Genomic DNA, 14434 nt, shown 5'->3' with positions numbered 1-14434 from the left:
CCTTTAGACGCTTCCTACAACATGCAGCGGACTACAGTGGGAGAATCCTCTTCTCTCTCATGAGAGGAAGGCCCTCAACCCCAGCGATAAAACATTCGAGCCAGCCAGGAGTCAAACCTAGAATCTTCTGATCCTTAGTCAGATGTGTTATCCATTGCGCCACTGGCCCTGTGTTATGTTGTGTCCCCTCCCATCTCGAGGGTCAAAAGCATGCCCAGTTCAGACACTGAGGTGCTTAACTTGTTTGGGTGTTTGAACATTTGGGTTGGCCATGGTGCAAAAATGTTTGGGTATGGATTTTGCCATGTTGTCTCTTAGGAAGTGGAAATAGAGAGGAAAAGATTATCATTCCCCTTTAGACGCTTCCTACAACGTGCAGCAGAATACAGTGGGAGAATCCTCTTCTCTCTCATGAGAGGAGGGCCCTTAAACACAGGGATTTAACAATCAAGCAAGCCAGGAGTCGAACCAAGAATCTTCTGATCTGTAGTCAGACGCGTTTTCCATGGCGCCACTGGCCCTGTGTTATGTTGTGTCCCCTCCCATCTGGAGGATCAAAAGCATGCCCAGTTGAGACGCTGGGGTGCTTAACTTGTTTGGGTGTTTGAGCATTTGGGTTGGCCATGGTGCAAAAATATTTGGGTATGGATTTTGCCTTGTTGTCTCTTAGGAAGTGGAAATAGAGAGGAAAGGATTATCATTCCCCTTTCGACGCTTCCTACAACATGCAACGGACTACAGTGGGAGAATCCTCTTCTCTCTCATGAGAGGAAGGCCCTTAACCCCAGCGATATAACATTCGAGCCAGCCAGGAGTCGAACCTAGAATCTTCTGATCCGTAGTCAGACGCGTTATCCATTGCGCCACTGGCCCTGTGTTATGTTGTGTCCCCTCCCATCTCGAGGGTCAAAAGCATGCCCAGTTCAGACACTGAGGTGCTTAACTTGTTTGGGTGTTTGAAAATTTGGGTTGGCCATGGTGCAAAAATGTTTGGGTATGGATTTTGCCATGTTGTCTCTTAGGAAGTGGAAATAGAGAGGAAAGGATTATCATTCCCCTTTAGACGCTTCCTACAACATGCAGCGGAATACAGTGGGAGAATCCTCTTCTCTCTCATGAGAGGAGGGCCCTTAAACACAGGGATTTAACAATCGAGCAAGCCAGGAGTCGAACCAAGAATCTTCTGATCTGTAGTCAGACGCGTTCTCCATGGCGCCACTGGCCCTGTATTATGTTGCGTTTCCTCCCATCTGAAGGATCAAAAGCATGCCCAGTTGAGACGCTGGGGTGCTTAACTTGTTTGGGTGTTTGAGCACTTGGGTTGGCCATGGTGCAAAAATGTTTGGGTATGGATTTTGCCTTGTTGTCTCTTAGGAAGTGGAAATAGAGAGGAAAGGATTTTCATTCCCCTTTAGACACTTCCTACAACATGCAGCGGAATACAGTGGGAGAATCCTCTTGTCTCTCACGAGGGGAGGGCCCCCACCAGAGGGACATAATATTCAAACCAGCCAGGGGTCGAAACTAGAATCTTCTGATCCGTAGTCTAACGCGTTTTCCATTGCGCCACTGGCCCTGTGTTATGTTGTGTCCCCTACCATCTGGAGGATCAAAAGCATGCTGAGGTGCTTAACTTGTTTGGGTGTTTGAGCATTTGGGTTGGCCATGGTGCAAAAATATTTGGGTATGGATTTTGCCTTGTTGTCTCTTAGGAAGTGGAAATAGAGAGGAAAAGATTATCATTCCCCTTTAGACGCTTCCTACAACATGCAGCGGACTACAGTGGGAGAATCCTCTTCTCTCTCATGAGAGGAAGGCCCTTAACCCCAGCGATATATCATTCAAAACAGCCAGGAGTCGAACCTAGAATCTTCTGATCCATAGTCAGACGCGTTATCCATTGCGTCACTGGCCCTGTGTTATGTTGTGTCCCCTCCCATCTCGAGGGTCAAGAGCATGCCCAGTTCAGACGCTGAGGTGCTTAACTTGTTTGGGTGTTTGAGCATTTGGGTTGGCCATGGTGCAAAAATGTTTGGGTATGGATTTTGCGTTATTGTCTCTTAGGAAGTGGAAATAGAGAGGAGAGGATTCTCAGTCCCCTTTAGACGCTTCCTACAACACGCAGCGGACTACTGGTGGAGAATCCTCTTGTCTCTCACGAGGGGAGGGCCCCCACCAGAGGGACATAATATTCGAGCCAGCCTGGAGTCAAATCTAGAATCTTCTGATCCCTAGTCAGATGCGTTATCCATTGCGCCACTGGCCCTGTGTTATGTTGTGTCCCCTCCCGTCTCGAGGGTCAAAAGCATGCCCAGTTCAGACACTGAGGTGCTTAACTTGTTTGGGTGTTTGAAAATTTGGGTTGGCCATGGTGCAAAAATGTTTGGGATAGATAGATAGATAGATAGATAGATAGATAGATAGATAGATAGATAGATAGATAGATAGATAGATAGATAGATAGATAGATAGATAGATAGATAGATAGATAGATAGATAGATAGATAGATAGATAGATAGATAGATAGATAGATAGATAGATAGATAGATAGATAGATAGAATCGAGGTAAATAAATAACCATTTATGTGCACACAGAAGTTTAGACATAATCAAGTACAGTCACTCACTACTCTAGTCTAAAGAACACTACAAATGTTGTATGTATAAAATTATAAATGAGAAAAACATCTCAAAGTTAAAGTAGGTTATTCGTCTTGTTTTATTATGGCGTTGGGTGGATCCATAGGTAGCACTTTGAGCCGGTGTTATGCCGAGAAATATATCCCTGCCGAGATTTGCATCCCCTGGCTACTACAACCACTTTTACCTCGTTTTATATCACTTTTCGGGAATGTACTGGCAAACATATACCAAAACCACTCCGTCTTGCATTTGTTGGGAATGTAATACAATTCAAACATTCTGTTTTTGTATTTTTTTGTGAATGTAATCAAACGCTAATCTACACCGTATTTAAATCAATTTTGAGCAGGTAACATGTTTATTTTGCCTTTTTCTACTCAAATCGCTCATATTAAAACTGTTATGCACTCTACGATAAAGATTATTTCAGCATAATAAGCTTTATCGTAGAGTGCATAACAGTTCTCAAAAGTGATTTATATACGGTGTGCATTACCGTTCGATTACATTCACAACAAATACAAAGACGGAATGGTTTAAGTTTTATTACTTTCCCAACAGATGCAAGACAAAGTGGTTTAGGTTATATGTTCGCCATTACATTCCTGAAAAGTGATATAAAAGTGAGATAAAACGAGGTAAACGTGCTTATAGTAGCTAGGGGATGCAAATCCCGGCAGGGATGCATTTATCTGCATAACACTGGCATTCTGTTTTTCATTTATTTTTGGCTCCGTCCACATATACTAGAAGACTCTGATAGTTTGACCCAACTAGCTTAGACTTGCAATAGGCACGCCACTCGGAGTGTTATCAATTATCAAGTATTTTAAAAATATCTGCAATTCTGGATTCCTTTACTATTTTTCCCCCTGTGATTCTGGAAATGTGGGAATGACTCCTCAAGATGCCTTGTTCCCTTAAAGTTTGCGGTTAGCAAATGCTTTGCAGTCCTTTCTAAATTCTTTCTCAAAACTTCTAAGAAAAATCAGTATCATTTCTCAAGAAAATGCTTCATAAAATATACCAAACTAATGCAGCATAAAAATCATAAGGTGAGCTCTTTTTGAACTGAAAGTTATTTCGTTGGATTTCCGTCAACCTCATTTGTTCTTCCGAGTCACTCTGAGGTTATTTATGGCTAAGTCTCATTTCGCTCCAACCGAGCGGGAAAATATCAATTTAATTTGTCCGACGGTGAGCTTTAATGGCTACTAAAATGCGCTCAAAATGGAAAGGAAATTTCAAAGAGGAGCTTCTGGAAGCGCAAGAGGACACCGAGCGAAGGTATCGACGACGGGACCAAGCTAGCACTAGCAAGCGGCTACAACTAGTATTGAATGGAGCAGGTTGGTCACTTTAATTCTTGTAACATCTTTGGTATCTTCTTTTCGACTCCTGGAGTCCATTTACAATTTATTTTGTTACTTTTCTTTTTGATTTTCTTAATACGGCTGCTAGGGGGTTGTCGTTTGGTTGTCGTGGAGACCGAATCAAGTATACGCTTTAAGTGGACAAAATAGAAATGAACCAATTCATAAAATACCTGGGCACTCTGGTGCTTAAGGCCCGCATGTCCTGCATGAATTTGGAGGTTTCTCTTCTGCTCAGGTTACACAAATAATGAGGTTGTGAGCAAACAGTAGCTTAGAATCGCCTTTATTTAGTGATGGCAAATGATGTCCCATAAAACAGTGAAGCCCTGCAGGGAAATGGTCCACACATACACATAGGGACTTCAAGATGACTATGCCATCATGTAGACTGAACAATGTATACAGTACGATGCTTGGTGCATGCAATAAGACTGGGGTGTAAAATATGCCCTGCATACAATAATTGATATATATATATATATATATATATATATATATATATATATATATATATATATATATATATGTATATTCCATCCATTATCTGCACCGCTTATCCTCAGAAGGGTCTCAGGGGTGCTGGAGCCCATACCAGCTGTCTTCGGGCAGTGGGCAGGGGACACCCTGAACTGGTTGCCAGCTAGTCACAGGGCACACAGAGACATACAACTCACTTGCTCATTCACACCTAGGGACAATTTGGACTGGCCAATTAACCCCACATGCATGTTTTTGGAATATGTGAGGAAACCGGAGTGCATGGAGGAAACCCACCCCAGCACGGGGAGTACATGCAAACTTTGCACAGGAAGGCCGGTAGCTTGATTTAATCGCATGACCTCAGAACTGTGCCGCAGATGCGCCAACTACTCAGTCGCCCATATATATATATATATATATATATATATATATATATATATATGCACGTGAATAGTGCAATAACTCATTAACGTCTGTGTAAATTCGCATAAAATCCCAAACTAAGATGCACCTTAAGTAAATTGAATGATGTTCTTGAACCATATAGAGAATATGGACAGTTCAAAATAATCACTCTAAGTGGTACTAACATTTAGTAGTTAGAACATAGAGAAATAAAGGAAATAGAAGGTTTTTATTCTTGCCAGATTTTTTTTAAAATTGCAATTATATGCCTGGAAAACAGGTGAGACAAAAGCTTGGGAATTTACTGGGTACCTTGTCAAATTGGATCACAATCTGAAAAAATTAACATTGTATTTTACACAATTTTCTAAGGGTACGTTTAGGCATTTTAAAGTGGCCATTAGTTTACCACACTAAAACATTTGCAAACGTGTATTTGACTTTGGCCATTTTTTAGACATTGTGAAAGAGTTGTAAACGTTTGAATTCTCTTTCTCTTTTATATCACTATTGTGCACACTTGTGTGTAAAAATGTTGCATAAAAATGAATTACTAGTGGCATGACGGACAATCATTTCAGGGTCTAATTTGAATACAATAGCAGAATCTTAGTATTGATTTATTCAGGATTTTTTTGGCCAACCAATGTTTCAATCATCATTTGAATCGGTCACATTTGGCTAAATTCTTATGGAGGTAACGGAGGCGTTATCTTTTTTAGCAATATAGGCCCGTATAGGCCAATGCGGGCTGTGGACCGTTAAACAACGCCTGCAATTGTCTGAAAGAGATGTCAATCAAAGGTTCAGATGTTATGGCCTATGGAAATACATTTTACTAGTCTATTTGTAAACGGGAAGTATGGGGTTAAACAGACAGCTAGAAATAAGGAACGTCCATTGATGCAGAGATGCTTTGTGTCAAATTTGTTTATCTGTCGGCATTATTGTGTGTTTTGGAGTAAATATTTTACATGGTTCAACTCTGGGGCGTTTCTTTGCCACTTTTAATCCGAACTTCACTCAAAGCTAGCAAATCCGTTACTGAATGAGTCACGTGGTACACCCGCTTCGTGTGATTTTAAACGTCAATTGTGATTACGGTAGGCGATACTTTGTAAAAATAAAATATGGAACACCTCCTCGCTGAACCATTCTCCTGTAAAACTGTAGTGGATTTTGGAGTTTTTGTTTTTTTTATCTGAAATGCCAAAATGTTTTATGTTGAATGTATTTGTTGTAAAAAATACATTTTTTTGTGTGTGTAGAGGTTTTCCAAACCATGTGTGTCTTGTCTTGCAGATGTCAGTGAAGATAATCTTTTTCTTTGGCAACAGAAGAACATTTTGCCATGTATTAAAAAGGAGAAAGATGAGTATTTAGAGATGGCTGACATTAAAGAGGAAGAGGATACTTTGGAGCTTGTTCATGTTAAGAAGGAGGAAGACTTGGAGCCTGTTTACATTAAAAAGGAGGAACATCTATTTCCCGTGACTGGGACTCGTTTAACCTCCAAAGATCAACATGAAGAAGACATCCAGAAGGTGTCTCCAAGCAGAAGCTCCCGTCAACAAGTGACAACCGACGTGGATGACACGTCCGACTCTCCACAAAATGACGGTGACGAACAGTCAGAAGGTGATAACACATATAACAAGTGCTCGTATTGTGGGAAAACCTTTCGACACAAGCGTACTTTGAAACGTCATATCATTGTCCACTCTGGTGAAAAACCCTTTACCTGCTCTGTTTGCAATAAAACATTCAGCCAAAAAGGACACCTTAACTGCCACACAAAAACCCACACTGGTGAAAAACCTTTTTCCTGCTCTGTTTGTGGTCACAAATTCACCAAGAAGGAAAACTTAAAAAGACACACAGGAATCCACACTGGAGAGAAACCTTTCACCTGCTCAGTTTGCAGTCAAACATTCACCCAGAAATCACACTTAGAAAAACACACAAGAACTCACAGTGGTGAAAAACCCTTTGCCTGCCCTTTTTGTGGTAAAAACTTCTCAGAGAGTAAGACCTTAAAATACCACACAAGAATTCACACTGGTGAGAAACCTTTTGCATGCTCAGTTTGCGGTCAAAAATTCAGCCGGCAGGGACACCTAAACCGCCACACAAGAACCCATACTGGTGAGAAACCTTTCGCCTGCTCAGTTTGCGGTCTAAAGTTCAGACGAAAAGGACCTTTGAAAGATCACACAAGAACCCACACTGATGAGAAGCCTTTTTCTTGTTCAGTTTGCAGTCAAAGATTTTCAAGTCGGGTTGAAACTCGGGATCACAAGTGTTCTGGTGAGAGTAGATTTTAATTTTTATTTAAATGTGTAAATTAAGATTGATCTTTCTGCTTGATATAAGCTCAGTTTGCATTTACTGTATTTTCAATACCATTGGGCACACTGTGTTAAAAGGTGCAGTCTCCATAGCTGGTTCTATTTCTGTATTTAAAACTACATGATGCGCACCGCACGATGGGGCGCTGGTGCCCTCTGCTGTGGTCGCTGTTGTACTGAAAAATGCCCCCCTTTGCATGACATGGCCCCCTTTGCACATACAAGGTGCAAATACTCTGTGCTTTAATGTTCTATTACATTTCCCCAAAAATAAGATACCATGGGTTTTATTAACGTGTGCGAGCAATTCGCACCACAAGTGCACATATTTAAAAATACAGCGGTAGCAAAACTGAGTTTAGTTGTGGTTTAAGTAATGATGACAAAGTTAAACTCACAAATAAAAACTTGTCGTAGTCCATTTTTCAGCTTCCTCCACCTGCGAACCTTCAATTCATTGTATTCCATTCTCTTGCGGCTGCTCTGTTTTAGTGTTCTTACGGTACAAAGAAGAAATCGCAGCTATCAATGAATGAACACGTTTATGTACTTTGGACCGTCAAGGACACGTTTTACCTTTGCTCAGTCAAGTTTAGAATAATGCTAAATTTGAAGTTGTTGTTTTTAAATGCATGAGGTATGTACATTGCCGTTTAAAAGATTGGGGCGGCTTGAAAAATTATTTTCTTTGACGAAAGCAAAGTCTGAAGGTATTAAAAAAATAATAACAATCATTATTTCCAACTTTCTCAATGTCTTGACTATACAGACACTCCCCTACTTACGACTATTCGACTTACGTGAAACGGTAGATATGAACATTTTTTCGGGATGTCAAAAAATATCCAGGTATTGCTGTAAGTTAGATTTTGTATTGTGTGCACCTTTTTCTGAGTACTGTAGTGCTTCTTTCCGCCGCTACGGGGGTGTGGCGCTGTGCGAGGTCACCCAGCATCTACCCCGAAGAAGAAATCCGGCTTCTACTTCTTGGTTCGTGTGTAAACATACAGTACTATGTGTATTGTATATAGCACGCTAAGTACTTTGATGTTTTTACTTTAATATCTTGTGCATCCATTCAATATGGTTTGTGTAAAGAAAAGGCGAGCAGTTTCTTTTGAAATGAAAGTGGAATAAGAAAGCTTGACGCGTATAAGAAAATGCTCAGAACGCTTTTTTTATGCCACTTTTGACCACGGAGGAGGACCTCTTAAAGAGAATCTTCCAAAAGTAAGTTAAACTCAACTTTATATATCTTTATAGAGCATATTATTTCACTAAATGTTTATTTTTTCAAAACAATACAGGTTACTTATACAAGCCTTAAAAATAATTATATAAACCTTAAACATACAAAATCTAGCACTGAAGCAACTTAGGAACCAGTTCAACTTATGAACAATCGTCCTGAACCTATCTGTTTTGTAAGTAGAGCAGTGTCTGTACATTTTTATTTATCAATAAAAAAATGGAACTCTTTGTGAAAAACACTATTGTCTGGGTGAGTGAAACTTTTGAACGGTAGTATAAAACGGTAATTTAAATCATGAATACAAACAGTATTTGCAACAATGTCTCCTCATTATGTTCAACTCTTGACTTTTCTTCTAAAGTACTTTTCTTGTATGACATGTACGTGTATTTGGATTGTGAGTTTGTGACACTCTTAGAGACGGAGATTTATTTCAACCAAATGAAATTCACTTCAACCTTTTCATAAATTTAGATTTGATTCAAAATCAATATGGCCTTAGTTTATTTGTCGATTTGAGTGATTTATTTTGTAATAGTTGTGTTAAGTGGACCCGATATAAACTTCTCTTATCAGCCTTTGTTTTGGGTTTTGATTCGGTTTTTGTCTCTTTACTTGATTGAAACCTTCTTACTGAAATGAAAGGAGGAACAATACAACATCTTTTTAAGAAATGTGCTGAAAATGTCCGTTTAGTCAATTTCTTAAGTACAAATACTGAACCCTGGTCATCCTAGAAAGATTACCACTTGTGAGGCCCCTTCTCAAGGTTTCTTATTTTCCTCATTCTGAAGTTTTTCAGTTTTTCCTTGCCCGCATGTTGGTTTAAGATCAGGTAATGGTGTAATTGTAACCTGTCCAGTCCTTTGAGACATTTTGTGATCAAGGGCTATACAAATAAATGTGACTTGACTATGTCACTTGACTGAAAGCAAAAAGACGGTCTCTTTTTGTTCAGATGTATATAACTATGGTAATAAATTGCTCAAGTTTCTGATAAAATGATGCTATTTTTATTTTTTCTCTATTTATTACTAAGTGATAGAAATTGATTGTGGAGATGAATAACCTCAGCTAGCATTCAGTCAGTCGGTGTAAAGCTGGCTTACAAAAGAGCAATTAAAGCAGCCAAGCAAACATAGAACAAGGGTATTAACACATACCTTGACAAGATAGCGCACTACAAAGGACTAAAACGTACTACTGCATGAAATTCAATTCCTCCAAGCCTTTTGAATATATAGTTAGGGATACAATTCTAGAACAAATTATTAATGGTCATCCATGTTTGAATCAGTTTTATTTTGGGCATTCCTTTCAGGCCACGTTCTCCTATTCCGTTGATCATTTTTTCATGTAATGGGGTTTATTTTTCTAAATAAAGTTGAAGTGCTTTTGGTTGATAGTGTTGATGATATTGTTTTGTAAGTATGCTTGATAGATACATCTAGATGAACTTTCTATTTTAGCCTGATAGATCCGGCCAATAATAGATAAGTCCTTTTGTAGCCATAAATTGAGTTGAGATTAACATTGTTTTATTTTCTCAATACAATTTGAGTTTATTTCAAATCTTTTGTTGCATAAAGTTCAATATTTACATATATTTTATATATAATCTATATTAAAGTGCATAGAGGATAAAGCCATCTTCCACCGATTCTAAAGCTTTGTATAGATCGTAAAATTGAGGGTAGCCATTACCTTCAACAAGTTCCCTATAATCTATCATATCCATTACCAGCCTTAGGTTATTATGAATTGATCACCCTTTGAAGAATCCTGATGCGAATGGTCAATAATGTTGGCTAGACCTAAACAGAGATGAGGGGCAGAAAATGTAGGTGGAGTTTCTTAAGGAAATTGGGTTTCGGTTTTCAATGTCTTGGATCTTTACTAGGTTTGCGAATTGAAATAATAATCCCATGAGCCATCATAGGTGAAAGAGTACAAGTTTCAAATATTTGTGAAAAGACAAGGTGCAATCATTCCCATATTTCTTGCCAGAAATGTTTATAAAAGGCCCTGTGATCCCATTAGAACAAAGTCCTGATGAGACAGCAACAACACTGGTTGTGAAGTAAATCGCGGACACATTAAGTACACTTGAGTGTGCTAAACATTTTGGCAACAGTTCAGCGTTAAAAAGACACAAGAAATGACACACAGGGGAGAAACTGTTTCCCTGCTCGCTCTGTGAGAAAAGAGTTCTCTCAGAGGGAAGGTTTAGTCCCACATTCCAAAACACACACAAGAGAAAGACGTATACATGCTCAGTATGCACCAAACGTTTCTGCGATAACTCCGCTCTAGCTATGCACATGAGAACTCACAGATTTTGAAATGTTTGTTACTGTTTTTTTCGTTATCAATTCCTTTGAATTCATGTTTTTTCCTCAAATAATAAATAAAAGAATCAATTTATTTTGTGACTTATGTGTACTGTCAATGGTAAATGGTCTGCATTTATATAGCGCTTTCAAGTCAATGAAGACCTCCCAAAGCGCTTTACAATGTGCTTCACACTTACCCATTCACACACACACTCACACACCAATAGGGAGTCAGCCATGCAAGGCGCCTACCTACTTATTAGGGGCATTGGGGATTCAGTGTCTTGCCCAAGGACACTTTGACATTTAAAACGGAGGAGCCAGGAATCATTGTTGTTTCAATTTTAGCTTTTATGTAACAATAGTGATTTGCGATGATAAAATACTCGTAGTCTGTGGTTCAATATATGCTTATATCTCCATTTAATAGTGTTTACGTTTGTAGTTGTTCATATATTTGTGTATTTAGGCTGTTTTCTCCCCCATTTGTGAGAGACCTAAGTTTCTTGATGTAATGAAACCTCCACACCTGAGGAGGCAGTAAATTGTCAAATGTAGATTCAGTGTGTGTAGTGTCACGCTGCTATAAATAGCGGTAAGTAGTACGCCGCAACTTACAAGTCGGCTGAAAGCAAGGGGGTACGCCATTGCTTTTGGGGCTCGGCAAAATAATGAGTAACTTTAGTATTATATCGAATTTGGGCCTCGTGTGCAATTGTAGTGAAAAAGAAAAAAATAGAAAATGTTTCCTGCTGATCCAAAAATGGCCATGCTGTAACTCGGGAGGAACGACACGTGGTGCTCCGTTATCATGATCGCCTGTTTTCTATGTGGTTAGTATGTGTTTTCCCTCAATTTCATCGACATTTTATAAATAAAAAGCATACTTTGATATTACAAATCAGAGTGATCAGAGCAGTGTCGCTAAGTTTAAAATTAAACTACCGCGTGGGTCACTGACACGTGATCGTAAGGCTAATGCTAACGAGACAGAAAATATTATTTACGAGAAATTAAACACCATTAAAAAACACATTTTTTAACAAATATATCAATGAGAATAATCAGACTCCGCACCAATTTAGCCCCGGGCATCACTTTAGTAGCTAAATAATTTAGCAGCTTAATGCCAGCGAATAGACCTTAACTCACTCTGCAGCGGAGGCCTTTTGGACGTTGAACCCTCTGGTTCATTTTAGTAAACTGCAGTCCAAATTATTATCGGGTTCGGTTAAGTTCACCTAACAAAGACACAATTTGTCTTAAGTCTTTTAAACGCCTAAATTTAGTTATTAAAGCTAACGATTAAAATCGCAGTGACGCCTTTTGTCGGATAGTATGGGGTTTTGCCTTGTATTCATCCTTTTCCTTTGTCACAAATTATAAAGTTTTAAACACTCAACTCGTTTTTTGCTGGCATCAAAGTTGTCTCCATAATATTTGAGGATGCATTTGGTGGAGAGGACAATAAAAGGTCAAACTACTCTTTACCTTTGACAGCCTGGGCTGTTTTTCCCCCAAATCCTTGGTTTTATATATTTTGATTCAACAAATACTATCCCTGCACTCCTTCTCAATTGTGTTTTGCATATCACAATGGACGACATATAAAATCCTGGTAAAAAACATTGGTGAACTCATCTGGACTATGTTACCCTTTCATCTGCTGTTTTCCCCCCTTAGAGTTGAAGGAAGACTAAAAATGTTGGATTTTGTGTCCAATCTTCGGACTGAAGCAGATACAGTCAACATGTCAAAAAGCTGACGCTGAGGAGGGGAAAGGCTTGAAGAATACCGTGGTGTTGTAGTGCACGTCTGGGTAAGGCCTCAACAAGTTCTTCCATCCCTATCAGGTTAATGTTGGTTTTGTGTTCTATTGGGGCACTCTTTGATGCATCCACTGATAGGCCTGAAGTTTTATTAGCTTCACGGTTTGCAAAGAGATGCTAAACTAAACTTTCCTCTTCCTTTCTGACTGCTACTCTCACTTGGCAGCACAGCTTGAATTTGGGGAATACATCCTAAACTGTTGCTGGTTTTTCTTCAAACATTTGTAATATATGGGTGTCATTTGTGTATTTTCACCACTTTATATATGTGCTGACTCTGCAGTTTCATATTTAAGTGGGGAAAAAATCACAAATTGGAACACAGTATTCTTGGTCTGGTTTAGGCATTTCTTTGTGGTTAGCTGGGGTTGCTTAACAAATACATAAATGCCTTTTATTGTAGATATATTTACCTGTTGGTTAAATGTCTCCAGACCTAAGAAAGTATTTTTTTCTGTATTATATCTATAGTGTGTGTTTTCTTTTAGGAAGAAGATATCTTCTGTTTTACCCATAGCAACCTGACAGTCGAGAAGAGAAGCTGAAACTTAATCAACATAGTAAAAGACCATCACACGATTATTTATTTCTGGCTTTGCACCTTTTTGGCCCATAGAAGTTTGGTATATTTATGATTTCAATTATTTTATACCAAGTATCTCTGTAGTATGTGATTACAACCATGTTGAATAAAGTTCTTCATTGAGCAGTTTTTGCATTCTTGGGACATTGTCAAAGAAATATTTTTCATATTTACTCATTTAGTACTTGTACTTTACTGTTTAAAGATGCATATGAATGTTATTTTTATTACCAAAAGATACAAGATTGTCTTTTGTCAGACATAAAAATGCCAAAGAAATTTTCTTCGCAACCCAGTGCACAATATTAAAATACATTTATAACCTAGATAAAATTGAATTGTACAAAAATTACTAAATTGATGTATTGAATGTTCTCATCAGGGTGTAGCTAATGGTAAAGGGACTTTCATTTTGTGGTTTAGGAAGGTTTTGATCCATTGACCTCTATGAGCCCAGCACGCTTCAGCTTTGCCTCTCCATCCATCCATTATCTGCACCGCTTATTCTCAGTAGGGTTGTGGGGGTGCTGGAGCCCATCCCAGCTATCTTCGGGCAGGGGACACCCTGAACTGGTCGCCAGCCAATCGCAGGGCACACAGGGACAGACTGTCTCTCAATGGTTTTGGCCTACTTTGGGTGTGACAAGACCCTGAGATCCAGGGTGATTGGTACAGCTTAGAATTAACAACTTGGGGTTGACCATATGATGTTATGTTCATGTTTATATGCTTCAATCTTTGAGTAAAATGACAAATTACAGTATTTGCTTGATGCTGCTCCTGCATGCGTAATTCAAGCCCAAGTGCCTTTGTTCTTCTAGTTAAAAGAAGGCGGCATAGTCCTACTGAGCCATGTTAGTACCCATGTTGGTGTGAGGATTCTAGGAGATAAAAAAAGCATAAAGGCTAGACTTAAAGCAGGTTAAATGAAAAGAACTAGATTAATACCCATGTTTTTTAGGTTGTAGAGAGTAGTTGGCACTAGCCAAAATCATGCTTACCCGAGAAAAGTTCATGTAAATCCTACGACTAGCATATGCCTAAGCACATGAAAAAAATGAATCCTTAGTTTAACGTGGGTTTTTGTTTCCATAAGAAAAATCCTCATTTTGCAAAGGTATACTATTGTGTCATAACTACTACATTTAATGAGGCTGGTAAAGATGGTGGATGAGGTAAGATT

At 38.9% G+C, this 14434-nt stretch overlaps 1 protein-coding gene, 1 long non-coding RNA gene and 2 other non-coding genes across 4 annotated transcripts; 3 read left to right on the top strand and 1 right to left on the bottom strand.

Annotated features, from left to right (window-relative positions):
* Window positions 1–800: 800 nt before the first annotated feature.
* trnar-acg (transfer RNA arginine (anticodon ACG)) lies at window positions 801–873 on the bottom strand. The gene has a single exon. It is a non-coding gene; the product is annotated as a tRNA-Arg (tRNA).
* A 2866-nt stretch (window positions 874–3739) lies between these two features.
* Window positions 3740–9449, top strand: LOC148366950 (uncharacterized). Its single transcript, XM_088333798.1, has 2 exons — window positions 3740–3994; window positions 6209–9449. The coding sequence occupies exons 1-2, from the start codon at window positions 3853–3855 to the stop codon at window positions 7228–7230; spliced, it is 1164 nt and encodes a 387-aa protein (XP_088189924.1). The 5' UTR covers window positions 3740–3852; the 3' UTR covers window positions 7231–9449.
* Window positions 9450–11412: 1963 nt separating this feature from the next.
* LOC148366948 (uncharacterized) lies at window positions 11413–13375 on the top strand. Its single transcript, XR_015850185.1, has 3 exons — window positions 11413–11672; window positions 12523–12658; window positions 13157–13375. It is a non-coding gene; the product is annotated as an uncharacterized LOC148366948 (long non-coding RNA).
* LOC148366949 (small nucleolar RNA SNORA31) lies at window positions 12731–12861 on the top strand. The gene has a single exon (XR_015850390.1). It is a non-coding gene; the product is annotated as a small nucleolar RNA SNORA31 (small nucleolar RNA).
* Window positions 13376–14434: the final 1059 nt, after the last annotated feature.

Source organism: Urocampus carinirostris, chromosome 4, assembly GCF_059441175.1.
Source record: "Urocampus carinirostris isolate Australia breed hairy pipefish chromosome 4, RoL_Ucar_1.0, whole genome shotgun sequence".
Lineage (NCBI taxonomy): Eukaryota > Metazoa > Chordata > Actinopteri > Syngnathiformes > Syngnathidae > Urocampus > Urocampus carinirostris.
This window is presented reverse-complemented; position numbering and strand designations above follow the sequence as displayed.